The following is a 24,697-nucleotide window of genomic DNA, read 5'->3' on the forward strand; positions in this document are numbered from 1 at the left end:
CTTTCTGGGACACAGTTGGAAAAGGAATAAAATTTCCACAAGCCAGAAGTAAATTCTCCTAAGCTTTTCTACACTTAGCTAGCAGTAATAGTCACTGAATAATAAACCAACATATAACCTTTCCACAAAAAGCCACGGCTGCGGACCCCCCCAGTGGAGAGAGATGTTTTTACATGTGCATCTTCCCTTGGATAAGGTTGCTTGGGCCCTCACAATCCATATTAACATGAAAATGTACCACTCAGTAAGGACAAGTAAATAATATTAAAATAAAGTATCAGTCAGGGTCCCAACAAGAAATGGAAGAGATACTCAAAATGGTCTGACTGAAGAAAATTTCATATGGAACTATTCAAAGGGATGTGTGTGGAATTAAGGAAACAATAAGGGGTGGTGAGGCAGGGAGGGAGAGGGGAAGAAATTCCCTTGACCTCTCTCTTTCCTGCCTTCTGTTCTCCTGACAGCGCTTCCTATGGGCAGAACCCACTAAAAGCCAAAGAACAGAGGCACCTGGGTGATGTAGTCCATAGAAGTCAGCCTCTGGAGCACAGTGCAAGGTGGACAGGGCATGGATCACGGTGAATGGATCAGGAGGGGCAAAGGAAGAATACACAGCCTTCTACCTCCTACCCTCTTGCTAAAAGCTTAAGGAATGGTTCTGGATTGCTTTTCTATGCAGAGATGTCTTTCATGGAATCCAGGTTATTACAACAGGATTCCACGTGCTGTGAAACCAATTTATTAAAGTGGTGTGAAAAATCTCAGCATCATACTGCTGGTTGGGTATTTTGTTATTCCTGCTGCATCTTGATTAGGGCTGTGAGAGAGGGAGAACCTTATGTCCCTCTTCATAGTTCCCTCTGTTCAAGGCCCAGAAGGTACATATGAACATATGATTTCAATATTTCACAGGGTGGCTCTGCTTGGTATGCAAATTTTTATTGTAAAGTGTATTATATGTATGGAGGAGTATTTTAAATACATGTAAAGTTGAAAATATAGTATGTTTAACACCCACATACTTATCACAAAGATTAATAGAACATTAACCAGTACCTCAAAAGTCTTCCAAATGTTCTTTCCTAAATAAAACCTCCAACCTCGTCCCCAGAAGTAATCATTATCTTGACTTTTGTGCTAATCATTCTCTTGATTTTCTTGATAGGTTAACCACTTATGTATATTTTTCTAAACAATGTGTATTCCGTAGAAGCATAAATCTAGCAAAAAATGAAAGGGCAATGTTGGAAGGCATCCAGGAGCGAGAGAAGCTAAACAGTCCTTGGGTCAATCTGGTTTCAGTTGCCTCAAGAGTTTACTCACAAGAGCCTCTTCTGGGGAAGTAGGTGGACAAGGTCATGAGTGGGTCTTGCGAAAGCAGAGTTAGATGTCTGGTAGGTCTATAGTGGAGTCCAGGCATTGGGTATCCAAAAGATATATGGTTCAGAGTGTGGATTCCTCTGGATTTTCTGCTTTACCACAGCCTACTTGCAGCTTCTGAAGTAGACCAAAGCAGGGTCCTTCTGTGGGATGAAAAGAGCATGCTCAGCTGATCAGAAAATATGCCATAGTAGGAAAAGCAGCAGCCACATTAGAAATGATTAAGGCAAGTCAGAACATATCGTGGGCTCAGCCAGACTCACCTGGGAATTCTGTTCTTAGATAAAGAAGAAAGAAGGAAGAAGGAAGAAGGAAGCAGAAGCAGCAGCAGCAGCAGATTAATAGCAGTGGGAATCTTGATGATGACAGCTCTCAACACATCTCTTCTAAGGCACTCTGCTACCACCTGGCCTGGTTGTCCCCTACGCCTGGTACACAGCTATCATTCTGAGACCACCATTTACCATTCTTTTGGGTATTTCTTTTACCCCATCCAGTGCTGGAGCATATGTTTCCTGTACTTGATGTCTTTCTCTTTCTTGGCATACTCTTTTTTTGTGGAGCATATACTCTAGTAACTCCCTGAGGAAGGGCACATGGGGGGAGAAATCTGTTGAGACTGTACAGGTTCAGAAATGTTTTTATTTCACAGTAGTTGATTTATACTTAGGCTGGGTATACAATTCCAGATGGGGATAAATTTTTCCATCAGTATTTTGAATTTCTCTATTGTCTTGTTTCAAGTTTTGCTGTTGAGAAATCTGAAGTCATTCTGATTCTAGACCTTTGAGATTATATATATATATATATATACACACACACACACACACACATATATACATATTATACAGATTTGAGATCTTTGAGATTATATATATATATACACACAATACTTCCTGCTGCTGGTAGCTTGTGGAATATTTTTCTTTGTCTCCAGTGATCTGAAATTTCACAATGATGTATGCACCTTGTAAGTTTCTTTCTTTCATTTATTAGGTTGGTACTTGGTGGGTCCTTTCAATCCATTCTGGGAAACTTCTTGAATTATTTCTATAAGAATTTTCTACTCTTCCCCATTTTCCCTGTTGTCTCTTTTTAGAAATGCCATTATTCTAATGTTGAACATCTATGATGGTCCTCTCTTTAATGTTTTCTCTTACTTTCCTTCTATGTATGTTTGCTCTTTTAGTCGGAAGGTGAGAGTGAGATGAAATTTCCTCGATATTATCTTCCTACCCAGTTAGTTTTTCATTTCCTCTATCAAGTTTCTCATTTTCAAGAGCTTTTCAATGTTCCTTGAACATTCTTTAAAAATATATAGCATCCTGTTCTTGTTTCATGGAAGTTCTTTTATTTCTCAAATTATATTAACCATAAAATTTGTTTGGGAAATTTTCTTCCCTGCATAGTTTGTTTCTTCCAAATTGCTTTTTTCCTCTGTTTTTGATCTCTAGCTCCCATAACACAGGCTTTCCTTAGATGTAAATTTGGCTGTATGCTCATGACAATGAATGGGAAAGTAAAAAGCTAATTAGAAGTTCTGAGCAGGGTATGGGGCCTGACAACTTTGAGATTCAAAGTAGGGTGATCTGGCTTAGTTGTTGGTTGGGAGAACACCAAAAATAGGCATTTACTTTTCAGATAGTTAGATACTCAGGGAATGATCCTCCAGTATCCTGCCATGAGGGTAAGGGGCTAGTTGCTAATGTACTGGGAGCCAGGTGTGGAAATAACATAAACATATAAAGAGTTAGTCCTACTGCAGAGCTCTGTTTCTAATGGAGTCCTCAGGAATGGGAAGTGGGAAGGCACTGTCAGTCCATGCATGCAAAACGTGTCGCAACCCTTGTTATACACCAAGCTTGCCCTTGCTGTAGTAGAAAACTGAGCATCTAAGTGATGGGGTAGGGAATAACAAACATTTGCCAAGTGTTTGTTTCTTTTCTTTAGGCAACACAGTAATAGATTCATGCGCTTGTGCTCATTTAGTATCCACAAGAGGCCTGCATTATAGGCATATGGGAAATATTAACAATTTATCCTTTTTTTTTCCATTTTGTAGTTGAGTAAATAATGGCCAGTGAAGATTAAATTAACTGACTCAAGATCAGACAGGTATTGACAAGAGGGCGCACATTCCAGTCCTTTGATTTCAAGGCTCTTTATTTTTATTTTATGTTAAATGATATTCTTCTGAGTAAGGAAATACATGCCACTATAGGTATCTTAGAAAACATGTAAATTTCCAAATAATTTTATATATATATATATATATATATATATATATATATATATATATATAAGGCCACCACTGTGTAACATTCTTTCACAGGGACATGCTATAATTTATAACAATAAATTTATCATTTATTTGACTGTCTCCTAATTTGAATTGTTTAGGCTGGTAAACCTATGCTCTTCCCACTACATAGCTTCAGCCAAGGGCAGCAGGCATGCACAGGCGTCAGGATCAGGAAAGAACAGAGTTCAGGCAGGTCCTTAGGTAGAGAGCTGCTGATTAAGGGCAATTTATAGGGATACGGTTCAGTACCCTGGAGAGCTCCACATCGTCACACTCATTGGGGATTTAAAAGAACAATGGCTGGAGTTCTCTAAGGTTCGGAACTGCACCTCCAGAATAGAATGTTAAAAACAAAACAACAAAACAAACAACACACACACAGCTGAGATTGGGGATCTTTTTGTCCCTGAGGGATTCAACTTTACTCTCCAGTTCAAACAACTTTGTGGAAGTAGGTCATTTTTCTCACCACTAGGCCTGTTTTTCATGCTGTTCCCTTAAGCTAAGGCCCAGCTACTTTCTACTCATCCTTTCATGTTCAATTTAATCATTAGTTTCTTCAAAAAGCTTTCTGAGCTTTTTTTGTCTTCTCCCTCAAAATTTTTCCCCTTCCTTCCTCTGCATCCTGATCATTATATATGCCACACTAGATTACAATTGTCTGTTTGTCCTCATAGACTTTGAGTTCCTTGAGGGAAGGGACTGAGACTCGGTTATTCTTTAGCCTTAGTAAGTACCAATAAATAATATTCAATATTTAATAAATGATGCGTTATTTATAGGCAATAGGGAGCTTTTGAAGGTAGTTCTCAACCAGGGGTAACTTTGCCTCCCAAAGGACATTTGGAAATGTCTGGAAATAGTTTTTGTTGTTGCAACTCAGCGGGGTGGGTGCTACTCAGTGGGGTAGGTAGAAACCATGGATGCTTCTCAACATCCTACTATGCACAAGACAGCTCCTATAACAAGAATTATCTGCCCCCAAATGTTACTCATACAGAGGTTGGGAAACCCTGTTTTAGAATAAGGAAATGGATTTTATCACATTTACGTCTTCAGAGGCCAGGGAATCCATCTGGCTCATTTTACAGATGAGAAAACTGAGCTAGTTGGTTATAGGATCAGAGAAAGAACTTAGATCATGGCACCCTTTCCACACAGTTGCAACTGGCTAACATTTTTTTTTTAACTATCCACTGTTTTAAGTTGTGTAGGAATAGAATAGTTTTTTAAAATGCACACTATCCTGGGCTCATCAAGCAGGTTTGGGGGACAAGGATGAGACTGTTCAGACTGGAGAAAAAAATGTGGAGTCACAGAACAGGCCCAGCCAGCCTTATCCCATCCCCTATCCCCCACCCCCCCTACATTGGCCTCTCTTTTCTGGAAAGATATGCCACAAATCGAGGACTGAGTGGGAAGATTTCTCTCAATGGCTCATTTCTGAACAATTCAATCTGCTCTGGGAAATGAGAGATCAGCTTGTGGAAGAGTGAATTATTTTAAGCCACTCTGCATTAGAATCAATTAAAGCTCTAGAGGGCCCAGGCCGCCACAGGAGAATTCACTCTAGTTGCCATAGACCAAGGGGATCCAGCATAACTTTCCTCCTATCAACATCTCCAAGGGAAGCTCTGAACCAAATTTGATGGTTATCTCTCTCTTCAAGTGCCTCAGATTTAGAACGCTCCTGATCCCAAAGAGTGCCCCACACATACTTCCATGAGCCAAACCTGCCATTTTCCCAGCAGTAATTAGAGGCCTGGGCTTCTCCCATTCGGCTCTGTTGACTTAAAAAAGCCAAAGGATTCAGGCACAATACACAGTGAATCAGCAAAGGAAGGAAATGTGGAAGAAAGAATGTGTGGCATCTTGAATAAAAGTGTCTTCCGATAAATTTGGTGAATTGTCTTCAAGGGAATCAGTTGAATGTGTTAATCACTTATTGTATACCATAACTGTCTGGCGCATATGTGATTAGCTGGAAATGATATTTGTGGGTCTACTGAGGCTCTGAAATGATGCACAGGGAAAGCTAGATTCTGTAGAAGGAGCTCAACTTTCTTTGCTCAAGTTTGCCTTGGAGCATAAAACACTTCCTGTATTGGCTGCTACTGGCATGAGAACGTGAAGGTGCTACGAGGGGTGGGATGGGGACAGAAAAGGATAATAAGCATCAGGTCCCGACAAGGAAATGCTATCTCACCACCTCCATTCCTTGTTCTCTTCCTCATCCCTGCCACCACACAGCACCCCCTCCCCCTGCCACACACACACACACACACACACACACACACACACATTGGGGAGAAGTAATTTATTAACTCAGAATTTGGACTCAAATGATCTGAGTTTGAATTCCAGTTCTGTTCCTTTTCTGAGCCTGAGTCTTCATATATAAATTTGTACTAATCTCTTTTTTTAAGAAAAGATTTTATCTATTTTAGAGAGAGAGAGAGAGAGAGAGAGAGACCACAAGTGGAGGGGGGTGGCAGAGGGAAAAGGAGAAGCAGACACCACACTGAGCAGGGAGCCTGGTGCAGGGCTCTATCCCAGGACCCTTCTGGAGATCATGACCTGAGTCAAGGCAAGATGCCCGACAGACTGAGCCACCCAGGCACCCCTGGACTAACAATCTTAATATCCCCAGCTTGTCAAGGAAGTTTACATGAGATGATGTATATAAAGCACATGGCTCATGAAGGCACTAAATAAATGTTCTATTATCACTATTGAGTTCGGTCTCTGCCTGGGTAATTTTCTAAAGACAGAAAGTTTGGTCCAGAGGACTAATGAGATGAGAATCATGGATATGGATGGTCAAATCTAAGAAAAAGAAAATCTCTATCAGGGGTCCACTTGAAGTTTTGAGGTCTAATGATTTTCCAAACTCCCTTACAATACGTAAAATGGTTCGGTTGGGAGTTAACCGAGATTTTGAATTGCTCAGCTCTGTATTTAAGTTTCTAGAGAACGGATTTGTCATTGAGCAGGCTTGGAGAAGGTCTAAAACTTTTAGGACATTGCAACAACCTGGGGCTTACTTAGAGTTCAAAGAGAACAACAAACAAGAATTACCTTGCCAAAGGTCCAAAGAGAGAAAAATGTCACCATGAAAGGAAACAGAGCTCAACTGGTGAATGTGCACTTAAATACAGGGCGGCTATAAGTCTCCTACATGCAAGGGTACCCAAACCCGACTCTTCATCAGAATCACTCAAAGAATTTTATAAAAATATATAGACCCCAGAGCCCCATCCTAGAAATTCCAGGGCCACGGAGGGGCTCAGGATCCTGTTTGTTTGTTTTTTTTTTTTTTTGGTGGGTTTTTTGTTTGTTTTTGTTTTTGCTTTTTGTTGTTGTTGTTAAAGTGCCAAGGTGATTAGGATTATCAGTCAGGTCTGGAAATAGCTCAGATGTTGATAGATCAGGTCCTGGGCTCCTGCTTTAGAAGTGATTCACTGAGTATTAGCTTCTCCTCTCCATTTCCCTTTGTAAAGATCTGACCCACGTCTCTCCAAAGTAATGTGAGAAAGATTCAGGCGAGGCACTTGGAGCTGATTCTCACTTCAGAGGCAGTAATTTTGGAGTATGTGCTTGAGAAATGACACTATCTGACAATGAAGGTCACTGACATCATCAGATGTGTTTTGGACACTCAAGTTCTGCATAATGAGACCCAACCTTCATGATCTCCTCTCCTTCCACTCCCACCAGGCACTCAAAATGTCTCCCAATATACCTTGAAATTTTTTAACATTCTTCACATCTTCTCCCCCAATCTGCAATGAGCTCAGTTTCACTAATCGAGGCAATATGACCTAGTGGTTAAGAGGCTGGCTTTGGAATTAAGGCAGGCCAGGATTCTGGTGCGGTAGTGAGCCACTTGCACCACCATACTGGTCAATACTCTAGGGATGCCAGAGCAACAAAAGAGAAGCCTGGGTCACTGTCCAATGGTACTCTCAAGTGATGCCTAGAAGGAAAACATAAATTTCTATCTTGTTCAAGCTGCTCTTATTTTTGGTCTTTACTCAAAAATCTTAAATTATATCCTACTAACTAGTAAACCAACCACTTTAATACAGGTGCTATTAGCTATAAAGGCCACTATAGAGGATGCAGCTGGTGCTAGGAGAACATATCTAAGGGAACCAAACCCCAGCTGGGGAACGAGGCCCAGGACAATTTCTAGAGAAGGAAATGTTTAAGTCAAGTATGTAAGATGATGGCACTTGATAGGTGAAGAAGGGAGGACAGGGTGCCCCAGAGAAAAAGGAAAAGTGTGGGCAAAGATATTGAGGCAGGATGTATTGAGCGTAGGATGCTTGAGAAATTATAAATTAGCACAGCTAAAAAGTAGGGTTTCGATGGACAGTGAGGAGTAAGGAGGCTCGAGTTTGGGAGTGGATTTTGTGTGAAGGAAGAAAAGAGGGTGTGGTAGCATGATGAAAACTCTAATCAGAGTTAGTAATAAGTGCTCTACAGTTTCCCCTATTAGTAGCTTCCAAATGGAAATCCAGGTTCACAGAGGGCCTCAGTCTGGTGTCCTTGCCAGTGGGATTGCTTGTGAGGTGGACAGGAATCCCCAGTGGCTGCTACAGACTGTGGGAGGCTGGCTGATTGACAGGCCTATCAATATTACCTCAAACCAAACTCGAAGTGAGATCAATGGTTGAGTAAATTTAACCCAAGCCTATTAAGGGAGAAAGAGGTTTATTTTAGTTCAAACAAGTTCTGGAGAGTGAAAGAGTCTGGGAAGAAGGCAGAAACTGAAGCCATGTGTCAGTTTTTTGACCTGGAAACTATTTGAATTCAACCATCTCAGGTGAATAGTATCCTCCTCAGTCTCAACACCTTCCAACACACCAATTCTCCACATGCATTCCAATTTGTGTGGCTTAGAAAGATGTTATTTTCTTCCCTCTGTTCCTTCCCAGGCCTTTTGTTACCCACGGAGTATGGACCATGCTGGTGTCCTACTCTCTTAGCTGTCCATGTTGACTAAGCATCTACAATGATCCAGGTACTGCCAGGCACTCCCTATCAGCTCAGCTCATCCTGATATCCTCCTGTGAGGTATTATCCCTCCATTTATAGATAAAGAAATAGAGGGACAACTGCCTTGCCTAAGGCAGAATAAAAATTAGAAGCTAGGGGTTTTTGTTTGACTTTTACAGCTCAACGGATTATCACAGTGATTACTCAGGGAATCACCACTTAAGTCAAGAGAGAATTTTGTTAACATCCCTCCCCCCTCAAATCACTACCTCCTCCCTCCCCACTTCTCTGACGACTCTTCTGGTTCCAAACTTCTGTTTTCTCTCCCCATTCCATGCCACCTCCCTGAGCCTCTCTCTTTATAGTAAAGGAAATGGAGCAATAAAGAGGCTAAGGACTTTCCTCAGATTGTAGAGATAATGTCAGAGCTGGGACTTGAACCCATGTGTTCAAAGTCCTCTATACCTTGGTTGATTTCCTCCTCTTAGCTTATTTAAGTGCTTTCTATCTTTCGAGGCCAATCAAACGCCATCCTCCTCGATGGAACCGTTTAGACCACCTGGTTTCACTGATCTTTTCCTCTGCCTGATAAGTTCCTGTCTGTCTGTTCCACTGACAGAACCACTTAGCAGATAGTGTCAGGCATTATTTAGCATTTCACATTCTTGTTTCATCTTCCCAGTGAGTCTGTAAGTTTTTGAAGGCCGGGGATCACAATTCATACCTGTTTGTGTTCATAGATCCTTGAAAGTGGTCTGCACAGAGAAGAAGGCAGAATAAGTGGGAATAAGTGGGTTCCTGAGCTCTGGAGTCAGACTCAGGTTCAAATCCTGGCCCTGCTAGTTACTCGCTGTATGATATCAAATTACTTAATCTCCGTCCAAGTGCATTCCTGAAGGGTCCTTGAAGAAATTACAGCACATTATAATTTGCAGGGTCTAGCACAGTGCCTGGCACACATGAATCATTCCACAAAGATTAACTATTATTGGAGCCCAACAAGGGTCTGTTGTTGATAGTGAATTATTCAACTGGTCCTCAAGGTTAAAACATTTTTTGTTGTTGTTGGTTTAGGGAAGAATTCAGATAGAAAATCTTTCCATGGGATACAAGCCTAAACAAGTAACACGCAAGTTGGAAGGAGGCCGAATGTTGCATAAGAATTGCCTCACTTCCCCTCCATCATGTCCACCTTACCACAGGAGCAATAACGGCTCCCCAGTGTGCAGGGCACTGAAATGACTAACAGCTGAGCAGGCGACAACCACGCAGAATCACGCGCCCTGGCAGTGTTCCTGCTGCTAAGTCACACAGAAGGGACCAGATTTCCCTCCAAGCCTTAGCAGCAGCTAATGCTATTAGGATGAAAGATGGGTCCATTTGGGCCCCAAACCCCTGTGTTCAGGCAAGACTCTGGAAGGTCAACAGCTAAAGAGAAATGCAGGAGTTTCCAAGGAAGAGGCTGAGCAGCCAATTTTGTCAAGAATCAGGAAATACAGCACTCTGGGTGCATGCATATATATATTTTAGCAAAACAGGCCATTTCTTCAAAGGATTTTAAAGGTCAAAAGCTTGCCTTCCTCCTGACTTTATCCCCATACATAACCAGGGAGGAACAAACTTACCTGAAACACAATGCCTACTGCGTTATGCTTTACATACATCCTCAAATTGCAAAGAGGTTCTTCTCCAAATACTTTCAGATCATTTTAAGGAGAGTCTGGGGATGGGATTTACATATAGATGATTTTTGCTATAATTCTGTCGGCTTTGTCTGATCATCTGTCCTACAAGCCATGGGAGGCATTTCTCTGAGCATCATAGCTAAGCACAATAGGACTCAAAACAGAACCATGCCAGGCAAGTCAGGTGGGCGGGGAAACTGTCACAACCTGAGATCTTGGGAGGGAAAGGGAGTTAAAGACCTGCCAAAAAGGGTAATGAGGAAGCTTCAGATAATGGGATTAGGCAGGACTGACTGGGAAAAACCTGCAGAGACTTCTGGGCTCTTCTGCAACACAAGATCCCCGTAAATTGGGTAGGGGACCCAAAAAGGCAAAACTCAAACCAGCAGTAGCTGTCAGGCAAAAGCAGTTGTGACCACCAAGCCAAGAACAGGTGGTGGGGGTGGGGATGGGGGGGTCAAGGGGTAATTTGGCAACACTTTCCAATGTAAATGCAAAAGGTAGTGCTATCAAAAAAAAGAACTTCCCCCAGAAATATTTGTTGTCTACAGCAATGCCCAGGAATATATAACCTCATCAGCTTGCTTTGCAGGCCTCAGTTTCCCCACATTGGAATCTAAAGAAGTCATACTACTTCCCCAACCTGAGTTAGTGACCCTCCTCTGCTCCCTTAGATTCATGTGTTATTGTCTTTTAATGAGTCTCAACTAGACCTTAAACTCCTCAGGGCTGGGTTCCTCAAAGCCTGGCACAAGGCCTGGCCTATAACAAGATTTTAGTCAACATTTGCTGACTGAATGGTCTCTGAAGTCCTTGGAGGACTGAATCATAGAATGACTAGATCCTGTCATCCACAGGGCTCAACGTAATGTGTGGGCCAACTCGTCTTCCCAGAAGCTGGCCCGGGCTGCTTCACTCAAGGCACTGGTGGCCTTCCCCTCCTCTTCCTTTCTCTTTTTTATTCCCATCTCCAAATATCATTCTGCTTAGACTGTGCCAGTCTAAAAGCCCTGTTTTGGTTGCTTCAAACTTCAAGACAGAGGTCTAGTAAATCTGAACTACCAACTAGCCCGCTGGTTGACTTCCCTTTCTGCCTCGCTTAGGTCTTGCATGGATCTTGCCTTAGACTCTCTTGGAAGAAGATCCTGAGATAATGATTTGAAGGGAAGAAGTTTACCAGGGAATTGAGTCCCAGGAGCACAGACGGTGGAGCAGGGAAGTAAGACAGGAAAGGGAAGAAAAGTGATATAGGATGCTTTAATGAGCAGGTACTGCTGTGGGCAACTGAGGCTTGCTCCTCCTGATGATCCCTGGGAGACTCTGGAACACACCTCAGGTCATCCCAAATGAGGGGTAAGGGATCTGGGGTATTTATCCACCAACTCCTACCCACAATTGGTTGGAGGCTATTTGAGGGATGGGGGGAATAAGCCCCCTCTGCTGCTAGTCTGCCTCATGCACTAGTTGAACATACTTGAGCAGCCAGAGAAAGCCCCCAGGTGCTTACAGAAACAAGCCATCAGCAGGTGCAGCCATAGTGAGATCTGAGGGGATGGGGGCAGCGGTGCCAAGACCTTATATGACATATTCTTAGCCCGATACCCCAAAGACTTCCATTCTCTCCTCCCGGTTTGCTCTACTTGCATTAACATGAAGTTTTCCAGTTGGAAGAGATCTGGTAATCATCTGGGCTAACCAAATCTCTCCTCAGTTCAGAAAGCCCCTCGACAACATTCCTGAAAGGTGGCTGGTCAGCTTGATTGAATATTGCTGGTATCAGGGAACTCACCGTTCTGAGGCAGGCCACGCTGTTGCTGAAATAATAGAGTTGCTGAAAAAATCCTTTTTTTTTTTTTTTTTAAGTTTCCACATATATTACCTTGTAATTTCTGACTGTTGGCCTTAATTCTGCCTTTTGGAGCCCCACAGAATGATTCTCCTCCCCCACTTACAATAGCCCTTTTATAACTGGTGTATTTTCACTATGATTCCTCTCCTCTGGCCCAAATCATCCACTGTCTTTACCACTCTTGCCACAATATGTTTTCTAGACTAGTCATTCTCAACCTGGGGCAAATGTGCCTCCCAGAGTACCTGTGACACTGTCTGGAAACATTTTTGGCTGTTACAACTAGCAGGGCATGCTACTGACAACAATGGGTTATGGCCTGGCATGTTGCTAAGAATCCTACAAGACAGGGAGTCTGGGTGGCTCAGTCAGTTAAGTGAATGACTCTTGATTTCAGCTCAGGTCATGATCTGATCTCAGGGTCGTGAGATTGAGTCCTGCATCAGGCACCATGCAGAGTTTGCTTAAGATTCTCTCCCTCCCTCTCTCTCTCTGTGCCTCCCCCCACTCTCTCTCTGCCCCTCCCCCACTTTATTTATTTTTAAGTAAATAAATAAAATCTTAAAAAAAAAGAATCCAACAAAGGCACAGGACAGCCCCCACCACAAAGAATTATCTGGCCCAAAAGGTCTGAAGTACCAAGGCTGAGAAACTCTGTTCTAGAAATATTATCCAGGTCACTCTCCTCTGCACATGTTATGGCTTGTCATAAAAGCATAGTGCTCAGAACTGGACATGCAGTACCTACAGGGATGGGACCAAAAAGAGCATGGAACATGGGGGATCCTCTCTCCCTATGACAACCAGACAGACCATAGCAGCTGAAGCACCCAGAGCATACGCCCCCTCCCCTCCAGTCTGTGGTCAGGGAAAAGCTCTGAGTCCTATTGAAACAAACTGCTCTCAGGGCCAATGACTAAGACACGAAGATATAAAAACATAAATGCAAATCTAGAAGGAGGTAGAGTTTGCTCCTAGCATCTCCACAATCCTTTCATCATGATAAACTGAATCAAATTCATTTCAGTTTATTTTTTTTTACCCTACAGACATAATTATAGATCTTCTCTACTACATTTTTATCACCTGAAAATATGATAAATTGGCTTTTAAATTTTTCATCCAGGCTACTCCCCAAAACATCAGACAGGACAGACTAATTGTGAGCCATTTCTTAACACTTTTTGGGTAAGATCGTGTTGACCAGCTATGACTCCACTTAACTGTAGCTTACATTTATTTATCTGATTAAGAAACATCAGGTCTATGTACTTCTGAAACAAATAATGCAACATATGTTAAGAAAAAAGGAAAAGAAGATAGCAGGAGGGGAAGAATGAAGGGGAGTAAGTTGGAGGGGGAGACAAACCATGAGAGACGATGAACTCTGAAAAACAAACTGAGGGTTCTAGAGGGGAGGAGGGTAGGGGGATGGGTTAGCCTGGTGATGGGTATTAAAGAGGGCACATTCTGCATGGAGCACTGGGTGTTATGCACAAACAATGAATCATGGAACACTACATCAAGAACTAATGATGTAATGTATGGTGATTAACATAATAAAAAAATTAAAAAAAAAAGAAAACATCAGGTCTAGATGGTTTCATTACTAAGTCCTATCAAACATTCAAGAAACAGTTAATTTCTATTTTATTCAAGCTCTTCTAGAAGAGGGGGTGCGAGGATGGAGGCACACTTCTGCTTATTTCATAAAGCTAGTACAATCCTAAAACCAAAACCTTTCAAGTATAGTGCACGAAAAGAAAATTACAGGAAAAAAACCTCATTAACAAACATAGATGCAAAAGTCCCTAAAAAAAAATTCACTATGCTGAATTTAGTTTCGAATTTTCTATTTTATAAAGTGATTGAAGTGGGGTTATTCCAGGAATGTAGGATGTTTTAACAGAAATCTATTAATGTAACTCACTACATTAATAGATTGAAGAGGGGGGACGGAGTCAGGAATGGACCACAAGCACACAGAGAAATCTTTTTCTTGAGTAGCTTTTCCTGTATAACAAAACCCACAAAATTTCTGTGACATAAAATACGCATTTATTTTTTATACATCTTGGGGTAAGCTAGGGTCAACTATTTGAGGCTGGGCTCAGCTGGGCACCTCAGCTTTAATGGCAGGTCTGTGGGTCAGCTGCGTGACGATATCCACATGATTCATTATTCTTAGGCTGGCTAGCTGACACAAGCTCATCTCATGGCAGGGCAGAGTACTGAGAGGGTGTACTCAGTGCGACAAAGACGCTTCAAGCCCCCGCTTGCATAATGTCTGCCATTATCCTATTGGCCAAAGCAAACTGCATGGCTGAGTTCAAAGTCAAGGGATGGGAAAGTATACTCTGCTTTTTATGGCACAGATACAAGGAGTGGAGAATTGAGGCCAAGGATTTGAAATATCACAGGACCTGTGAATATTTTATTACTTTTAACTTACAAATATGATATATACGTATACATATACAAATTCGCCCCAGGTTTATATATGTATATACGTGTGTCTGTGTGTCTGTGTGTATATATATATATATGAACTTGGTATGTACAAACTGTTTCATAATAAATGTTAAATTCACACATTAAGTATATTTTGGGATCTTTCTTATTTACTAGCCTCATAATCTTATCCAAAAGGGAAATGTAGTTCAGCAATTATCTTTCATTTTTACTTTTTTTTCATTCTTTCAACCTCTTCCAAAAAGGATTTAAAGAGGTTTACAAAGCACTGAGACAAAATAAATGTATAATAAATCAGAAAACAAAGCAAAGGGAAAATAAGGTTATCAAAGCAAGATGGGGCTGAAACGGCATTAGTGTTGGGCTGGATAGTCTCCATGTGCTCCTCCTGATCTCTCTCTCCCCTTCCCTAGCTGGTCTGTCCTCCTTAAAGGGCTCCCCTGTCTCGGGCTTGTCCTATACTACAGTCCCACAGGGTCTGATGACCACTGTATCCTCTTGCTGCTGGAGGCCTAGAGGCTGGTAATGCTGCCTGTGAACCAACCCCGACTGGCTCCCTCCATCCTGCCACACCTTTGTAATAACTCCTTCATGAAACTCTCCTTACTTACCCTGTTTGAAAGTGTCATTTTTTCCTGCCAGGGACCCTGATTATAAGAGCCCACAGATCACATGTCTTAAGTGTAAATACACACTAGATGTAGACCATAAATACAGCTCTCAGGTCTCAGTGTGATTATCAAGTGGGAAACACAATCACTAAAAGAACCTCCAGTCCCTTGAGAGAAGCAGACCTACTCCTGACACCAAGATAGGCAAGAAATTTTCCCTGTGGTTTCTCTAGAAGAGGTCATTGTGGTATGATGATCCCATTCTTTTCTGTCTTACAAACCAGCTCTATTCAGGGCTCAGTCCTCAAATATCCTCCCTCCTTATCCACACTCACCTTTTAATCTCATCTAGTTTTATGGTTTTAAATATCATACACATGCTGACGATTCCCAATATGCATCTCCAGTACTGCCTTCTTCCTGAACTCATTTTCACCATCGAGTTGCCTACACCGGATATCCAAGAGGCATCTCAGACTCTTGGCATGTCCAAAAGAAAACTCTCCATGTTCATTCCATAATCTGCTCTTCCTAGTCTTCCCTCATTTAGGTAGAGGGCCACAGCATCTTTCACTTGGTTACTCAGGGTGTGTGTCTGAGGGGGAGAGAGTATAGCAGAAATCTATCATGCTCCATTCCTTTTTTGCACATTCCACATCCAATCCATGCACACATCAGGTGGCTCAGATCTTCAAAATATATTTGAAATCTGACCACCCCCATCACCACTACTCTAGCTCAAACAGTCAGCCTCTGTTGTCCTACTGTGCTCCTAACTGCTTTTCCCCCTACTCTTGCACTCTTCCAGGACCCCAGCTGAAGCGAGCCAGTGTGATCCTTTAAAAATATGTCATATTCTGTTGTCTCCTAGTCAAAGTCTTCCAAGCACTTACCATCACTCTCAGAATGCAATATAAAGTCTTCACCATGGCCTAGAAGGCCTTACATCTGGATATCCGTGAATCTTTATTTTCTTCAATTCTCTCCCTCCCTTATGCTGGCCTCCCTGATGTTCTAGGAGCAAGTCAAGCATAGACTTAAGGTCTCAGGGCCTTTGCACTTGCTGTTTCCTACAACTGAAACATTCCTTTTCAGATACCTACATGGCTCACTCATTTCATTTAGGTCTCTGGGGAAATGGCAAATCCTCGGAGAAGTCTTCCCTGGTCATTAGTTCTAAACAGTCCCACCATCCCTAGTCCTTTATTTTTCTTCACAGCACTAATCAGTACCTGACATTACATTAAATATAAATATGTAGTTATACATTTGCCTATTTAGAATGTAAGCTCAAATAAAATAGGTTCATTTCATTCACTCCAGCATCTCTAGTGCCAGGTACAATACTTGACATACAGCAGGGTCTTGATAAATACGTGTTAAATGAATGCAAGACTCCATTCGATTTTATCTAGGTTCCTGACTCCAACTCAGCAAGATCCAAGAGATATTTGAGTCTCAATTATGTGAGCGGCACTTAGCTAGATGCTTAGAGCTTTAAAAATCTAACGGACACCTGAATTGTGAACTTTTGGGTGAGTAGTGATTAGGAGAGGGCACAAGGGAGCCCTCAGGGTACCAGAAACGTTCTTTTTCTAGGAAGTACTTAGGTGTATTCATAATTACAAACCTATTGAGCGATACACTTAAGATTTGTGTATTTTAAGTTGCACCCCAATAAAAGACTTTTTTTTTTCGTTTCTGACCCATCTAGACACACGGAGAGGTATTTTTCATTGTGGCAAAAGCAATGATAGAGGGTCTGCATGGCCCGCTGCTGAGCAAGCGGACAGTCACCCTTCAAGTGCTAAGGTCGCAGACTTGTTCAAAGGAAAAGGGGAGACTGCATCCTGTGTTCCTTCTGACCCAGAACCTCCCAGAGATGATGGGCCTTCCTTAATGCCCTGGGACCCTCTGAAACTGGAGAGCAATACTAGTGCCTACCAGCTAAAGGCATGCTCTACCTGATGGGGAGCGGATCCCTGAAGTGAGATGGAGCTCTGAAGAACTTTCCTCGGAAAAGCCACCTAGAGAGAGGGGAACAATATAAGTCTTTATGTTTTAGATTTTTAAAAAGTTTTTATTTATTCATGTAATCTCTACACCCAACAGGAGCTCAAACTCACTAGCCCGAGATCAAGAGCCCTATGTTCTACCGACTGGGCCAGCCAGATGCTCCTATGCTTTCAACTCATAATCTTATATTTCGCCAGAGAGCCTGACACTACGGCCACGCGCACTTAGAAGGGGCTATTGGCTGGATATTCCGCCCAACGAACGTCACGGTCCCCGCGCTCGCTGGCCCGGCCGCCAGCACGCAGGCGCGGCACAGAGCCGTCTTTACGCAGGCGCAGTGCGGCCGGGCACCGGTACAGCGGAGGGCAGGGGCCCGGCGGGCGGGTGCGCGTTCCCGGCGGGCGGGAAGCGACGCGCGCGCCATGGAACAGCGGTTAGCCGAGTTTCGGGCGGCCAGGAAACGGGCCGGGCTGGCTGCCGAACCTAACACTTCGAGCTCGAGTGCACAAACCTCAGGAGAGAAGGCGCAAGCAGCTGCGACTCCAAAGGCAGCCCCAGGCTGGCTAAAACGGTTCCAAGTGTGGAAACCGAGGCTCGCGAGTGCCCGGGCCCAGTCCAGCCTCGCTCAGGTGAGAGTGAGGCCTCGACCCCGGGACCTGGCTTCAGGGACGCTGTCGTGGCCTCCCCGGAAACTGTGGCCGAGGCCACGCCCACCGCCCGCCCACCGCGTGGTGGCCTACAGGCCACGCCCCCGTCGAGGAGCGGGACCCGCCCCGTCCTCTGGTTCCCACCTCAGCTGGCGGAGCTGGGTTGCTGGCGCCTCCCCCCTGCTCGGGGGATAGGCCGGGCGTCTCCGGCCACTCGTATCAGCACTGATCCGTGGCTTTGACATTTTCTTTCCAGCCCGCGACCCACGCAGCTCCCGATTCCAGTCGGGAAGCGAGGGTCTAGAGCCCTGGAAGAAAGCACCTCTGCCCTTGAGTTATTGTGATGCCCTCTGGCTTCGGGAAACTTCACAACCGCTTTCAGCCGCAACCCTCCGCTAATGGAGGGTAAAAGGTCTAATTGGATACTGCTAAAAAGCGGCAGTAATTAAGGCTTCCTTTGATTTACCCCCTGGGTCACATGCAGCCAGTAGCCCAAACAGCCTGTGCTTTAGAAATGGCATTTGAATACAAAACTTGTAAAAGTGTGGTCGCTCTAACTGCCAGAGGTGGCCGATGCTTGTGCACCGCTATTGAACTAGGGAAACTTACTCAAGTTTAATAGTGAATGTTCAGGTGAAAACATTATTTAGATGAGTATTACAGACTTTTCCCCCTTTAATTCTTGGTATTCTCTTATTTTGCAGATGGACTTGATTCACATCTTGTATTTTCATTTAGTTTTCACTCAGGAGTAGAGTGGCAAGGTGCCTTGCAGGTGTGAGATTAGATGATCTATGTTGGAATACAGGACACAACATCGAGGGAAATTCGGTGCCTTGAGACAATGTATGACAGTGTGTGACAAAGCCTTTTGTATCTCAAGAGCCAAAAATTCCTTTTGAAAATGAAAATGTATTGGAGCAGAAGTGTACCTTACTCCTCTTAAGATTATTTCTCTTAGTTTATTTATTACTGCATAACCTCTGGTTTTAGGCAATTTTTTAAACCAAGGAGAACTCATTGTTACTCAGTTTTGATTGGATATTATTCTCCATGACACGCCTGGTTCTATCAGACTTACAGAAAGCGAGTGCAGCAGGGTTCAAACAATCCATTTCCTTGCATGCAGTTTGTCTCGGGATAACTTTATTGTTGATTAGAACTCACTGAGCACAATTGCTCAAGATTTTAGAATCTGCTTCCCTTACCCTTTTTCGTCTCTGCAGTTAAAAATCAAAATCTAACCCACACAATGAGTATTTGCCTGTATGTCTCATTTCCAAAGGAATATGAGATCATTGAATTGAACCTAGAGAAGCTGAACTTGGAGAAAGTTTCCATTATTAAAAGCCCAAAAGCTGATGTCCTGACAAAAGGATGACAGGAAATGCTGGACCCACAGTTGGTTCTTATTAATTACTCTGTTTTTCATAAGGGACTCTGTCTTAAGCTCATTTTCCTTGACTCTGTTATCATTCCTGGCTTTGCTCTGGTGTGAAAATTCTCATTAAATTGTTTCTTTTCCTCCCAATTTACAATCCATCTCTCTTAATAATTTTGCTGACACATGGTGGCTTGTCAGAAATTTCTTTAGCCTTCTATTTGTAATTGCTTCTTGGTTGTCATTGATAAGGAAGCATCCATATCCTCCTTCCCCCACTCTCCAATTTAGCTTGAGGAAAACAGTCCCCAAGATAAGATATTTCTGTGACAAGCTTCTGCCAAATGAAGACCAGAATGCTTGTGACTTTTTCAGTCCTGCAAAAACCCCCTGTCTCCCTCCCCAGGCATATCCCACAGCAGCCCCCAGTGCACCATCTAGCCCCAAGTTGCCCACACATCCTATGACTCCTCACCCCAACCCTTGGCTCGGGTTGACCCACTGCTCAAATGCTCTCCTTCTTTGGAGTCACCTGGTGAAGCATAGCCTTTGCATCACTCTCTCAAACCCAGGAATCATCTTTTAATTTCTTCCTTTCCCTCACCATCATTCATTTATTCAGCAAAATTATATCATGTGCCCACTCTGTTCCAGCTCCTATCCTGAATCTGGGGAAACAGGGTGATAAGAGCAGATGAAGCCCTGTTCTCACAGAACTTGCATTTGGGTTCAAGGCAACAGACAAGAAACCGAAGAGCGGAATAATGAATGCCATGAAAGGGGGAAAAAAACAGGATACTGTACTAGTGAATTGGGGGAGACAGGTGCAGAGTGCTACTTTAAATGAGGTGGGCAGGGAGGACCTCACTGAGGAGGTGGCATTTCATAATTAGGAGCCACTCTTGGAGAAACAGGACAAGGCAAAGGGCACATATGGTAACATTTTTGCTGAGGTTTGTAGAAGAGAGTGAGCCAGCCAGGTGATGTGAGGGGAAGGGGGCATTCCTCTCAAAAAGAACCACAGGTGCAAAGGCCCTGAGAGGGGAAGGAGTTTGGTATTTGAGAACTGGAAGTACTTCCCCTAAACTATGCCTCTGTGTGCTGTGATGACCACAAACACTACCATACACAGCTTTTATAACAGAAGCCACACTGGTACTAAAGCAAATACCAAATAAGGTAAAGGAATTTCTCTCTCCTCTTGTTTATTCCCTTTGCCAGTTGGTTTGCCCCCCCCCCCCATCTCCTTCTAGATCTCTAACCCTTCCCCTTACCATCTCCCATAAAGGCCCCTGCTAAAGTACAAAGGGCTGTGGAGGGAGACCATCCTAGGATCCTGGTGACACCAACCTCATCTCTGCCTATCTCTCGCTGTGTGACGTTAGGGGAGTTACTTAATTAACATCTCAGTGTTTCTGTATTAGTAAATTGGGATTAATAGTGCCGGTCTCCTGGATTACTGGAGATCAGACATCTTGAAGGCACTCAGTAAGTGGTGGCCATAAGCATTATTCTCCCTCAATAATAAATTCAGTCTACTGTGAATTTCAAGTTGTACACTTTCAAAATGTATTCCGTATCCCTCAGTCCATAATTTCTCTCTGACTTGTATGTCACCACCCCCGTTATGCCCAGTCCTCCTCTCTTACTGGGCCTCCTGCATGAGCTACTCATAATTTCCCTGCTTCTACTCTTGTAGCCCATTCTCTACCTGGCAGCCAGAGTAGTCTTAAATATAAATCATATTATATTAGTTCCCTGCTGAGACTTTCAGTGATTTCCCTGTTGTGCACACTGGTCAAATCCGAAAGGGACATTTATTTACTTAACAAATGTGTGTGTGTGTCAGGAGGGGGTGTGTTGCTGATAGCATGGTTAAGGGCTTTTCCAATTTAACTGAAACGGTAATAAGTACAACGTTGACAATAAAAAAGGTTCTAACAAAATAGAATATCTGAAGCAACATAAATCAGATGACCTGTGTTTTTTATCGAGACCAAATAATGTTTGTGGTCCCTTCTTAAATGATCGCAGGGAGAACGGGGGATATAATTGAAGAAATGAACCAAAAGTAATGCTCTGCATTGAGAACCTATGTGTGGGGTGCTATGTTTGGCTGTGGAGACATCAAAAGATAATAAATGGTAGTCCATTGGCCTCCTGGTAACACTCTAGGGACATATGTGACCTGTATTAAAAGAAAAACACTTAACTGGCAAGTAGTTTGGTGCTCAGTGAAAAAGACAGGCAATTAGTGCTCTGGGAGACAGAGGGGGCACCCTTCCTTAATGGCCAAAGAGGTCAAGCGTACATAGTTCACCAGTCATGCCTGTCCCAGGCTACAGGTGTGCAATGTCTTTGGGTGTTAAGACCTGTTGAACTGGAGTAGAGGTTCATTGATAGTGCAATGGATTGTAGATTGTGTTGTACAGGGAATTTTTAAGACCATTGTTTTTCAGACTACAAATCGTGACCCATTAGTGGGTGGTGAAATCAATTTAGAGGATCTAGTCCTCTGTTAAAGATAAATTTTTAAAAATGGAATAGAAAATGAGAATTTCATATGTGGTGAAGAATATTTGTTGGTTTGTGAAGCTTTTTCTATTTTTTGTATGTATATACACTGGGTCCCAGTACAAAATGTATTTCTTATTATGAGCCATACCCAAAAAAGTTGGGAAAATGTCAGACTAGAGATCATGCCTCCCTAAAGCTACCTAAATATCTGTGTCTCACATTAGCACCCAACACAGGGACCCGTGTATTGGCATTTCTATCTGTTGAATAAATGGAAGGCCTTGCTTGGATTCCAGCCCAAAAAGTTTAAATTTTAACTTGCAGGCAGTAAAATTTGTTAAAGGTTTGTGAACAGGAGGTTGGTGGGTGTTTTAGGAAATTCACTTAGCCGCTTTACATAGGATGGTTTGCAGAGGGAAGAGATAGGAGGGAGGGAGTCCCATTAGAGACACTGCCTGGGCCGGGGGGGTGTGTAGGATGGTCCTGGCATGGAAAGGTTGTGGCTATACTGAGGATTTGTTTTTATTTTTATTTTTATTTTTTTAAAGAGTTTATTTATTTATTTGTCAGAAAAAGAGCACAAGCAGGGGGGAGCGGCAGGCAGAGGGAGAAGTAGGCTCCCCTCTGAGCAAGGAGCCCGGTATTGGACTCGATCCCAGGACCCTGGGATCATGACCTGAGCCGAAGGCAGATGCTTAACCGACTGAGCCACCCAGGTGTCCCTGATGATTTGTTTTTAATAAGTGGAAGGGAGTTTTGTTTCTTGTTTCTGGTATTGTCCTCATTTTAGAATTATGTCACTCACAAAACTGTAGCTCATCTAATCAAATCAATAAACATATTGATTCTGTGTGTGAAGCATTAGGTGTGGTTGTTGCATTATCAATAACGGGAGTTTCTGTATGGGGCACAAATTAGCTCTTGTTAGCAGCAGACTAATCTGAGGAAGTGACTCCCACAAATGGGAATCCATCTGAATGCTGTAAGGTTTTTATCAGGTCACATCTCACTAAGTGCAGATCAGTTTTGATTCAGTCTGAGCAGGGCATGTGAGCTCTTTGGAGATGATTGTTTTAGAGAGCAGGGCAAGAAAATAGAAATCAATGAGCCGGAAGCCTTCTCAGAGCAATGAGAGCTGTCTCTCCAGATTGGTTTTGATCCTCTGAGCCCCATTGCCCTTTATTCTTACTTTTGTTTGTTTGTGTGTCCTAGGAAGTGGCTCAGCCCGGGAGCAGCACATCACAGCCACCACAGAATACAGCCATTCCTCTGCCATCGCCACGGGACCAGTCTTTCCTGACCAACATCACCTTCTTGAAGGTTCTTCTTTGGTTGGTCCTGCTGGGACTGTTTGTGGAACTGGAATTTGGCCTGGCCTATTTTGTCCTCTCCTTGTTCTACTGGATGTATGTCGGGACACGAGGCCCTGAAGAGAGGAGAGAGGGAGAGAAGAGTGCCTACTCTGTATTCAACCCAGGCTGCGAAGCCATTCAGGGCACCCTGACTGCAGAGCAGTTGGAACGCGAGTTACAGTTTAGACCCCTGGAGGGGAGATAGGACCAACTCTCTTGTTATGCAGCTAGCCTCCCATGTGGTCCTCCTAGCCCTTGGACGTGGGCTTGTGGGTTTGATTTCAGGTGCCCAAGACTAAGGACAGCTTGCAGGTTAGTTCTGTGACTGTGAAGTTCTACATTCTTTCCCCGATCTTTGCTGCAGTTTTATCTCTGAACTTTTCTTTGGTTTTGGTGAAACCCCCTGAAAGACACTCACTATGGATCTGATGCAATTTATAAAACTTACATACTCAGGAAAGAAAGCTGTTTGTCTCATTATTTGAGAAAGGTGGTTTTCAGAGCATTAGAAGGGCGCTGAGGAGATAACTTTAAAATACCCAGCTGTTTGAAGGAATGGTGAGGTACATCAGGACTGTATATTAAATAAGTGTTCTCTTAAGTCATTTCATATTTAGAGCATTCCCCACCCCCCGGAAAGTTTAAGTTTCGGTTTTTGTTTTTTCGGGTTTTTGTTGTTGATGTTGTTTGTTTTTTCATTGTTTTGTGGTTTTTGTTTTTTCCTTCCTGCGTTAAATCTTGCTTTTTTCGGTCATTAAAGGTATTGAAAAATAAAATATCTTCAAAGCATCTGCTTTTCAGAAACATCCCCGTTGCCCATCACCAAATTCCACTCTCCTCAGTTATTCTGCTCCCACTCAATGAGGGGAGATAAGACAGAGTCCTAAGTCACAGGTGTGGGGAGGGATTTCACAAAGTCAATATTGGTAGATTTGGTAAGTGGTTATTCATGATAAATTCAGCAAGAAAAAAATTCTTGAGTGTATTCACATAAGAGTTGTGGAAGTTGAACTCCAGACTTACTGGCTGCTCCGTGTGGTTCTCATATTCTGAGGGCTCTAGAGTAAGCAGTCCTGTCGCCTGTGGCCTCTGGTGAGAAATTATGTAAACAGTGGTAACCAGACATGATTTCAGTCGCCCTTCCTTTTCTAATACAAAGTTAGAGTTTGGGTTCATTAAAACTGGGCAAAGCAAACCATTAAATATCTTTTTCATGGATAATACTGATAAGTAAGAAGAGTCTGGTTTTAAAGCAATGGTTTTTTTTCTAACCTTAAGATTTTAAGAAATTAATGATTCCTCAATAGGTTTTCAACTTCAGAATTCAGTTATTCTTATATTATGACATTTTAATATTTATGAGATGTTATTAAATAATGGATGCTTGTTGCTGAATTCTTTTTTCATTCTTGCCTGATTTGCTTATTATAACAAAACCTTAGCTTAATTTAAATTTAACTTTTACTTATTGAGTGCCAACACTC

General features: G+C 42.8%; 1 protein-coding gene and 1 long non-coding RNA gene across 2 annotated transcripts; one reads left to right on the forward strand and one right to left on the reverse strand.

The window, feature by feature from the left end:
- Window positions 1-707: 707 nt before the first annotated feature.
- Window positions 708-18,004, reverse strand: LOC114222273 (uncharacterized). The gene is made up of 3 exons (XR_003611896.2): window positions 17,828-18,004; window positions 17,265-17,327; window positions 708-1,523 (listed from the first exon to the last, which is right to left on the reverse strand). It is a non-coding gene; the product is annotated as an uncharacterized LOC114222273 (long non-coding RNA).
- SAYSD1 (SAYSVFN motif domain containing 1) lies at window positions 17,662-24,464 on the forward strand. The gene is made up of 2 exons (XM_028120745.2): window positions 17,662-17,945; window positions 23,074-24,464. The coding sequence occupies exons 1-2, from the start codon at window positions 17,739-17,741 to the stop codon at window positions 23,416-23,418; spliced, it is 552 nt and encodes a 183-aa protein (XP_027976546.1). The 5' UTR covers window positions 17,662-17,738; the 3' UTR covers window positions 23,419-24,464.
- The last annotated feature ends 233 nt before the right edge of the window (window positions 24,465-24,697 follow it).

The sequence above is a fragment of the Eumetopias jubatus genome, unplaced genomic scaffold (genome assembly GCF_037043125.1).
Source record: "Eumetopias jubatus isolate StellerSeaLion01/CBP00866 unplaced genomic scaffold, mEumJub1_p1.0 scaffold_6, whole genome shotgun sequence".
In the NCBI taxonomy this organism is placed as follows: Eukaryota; Metazoa; Chordata; class Mammalia; order Carnivora; family Otariidae; genus Eumetopias; species Eumetopias jubatus.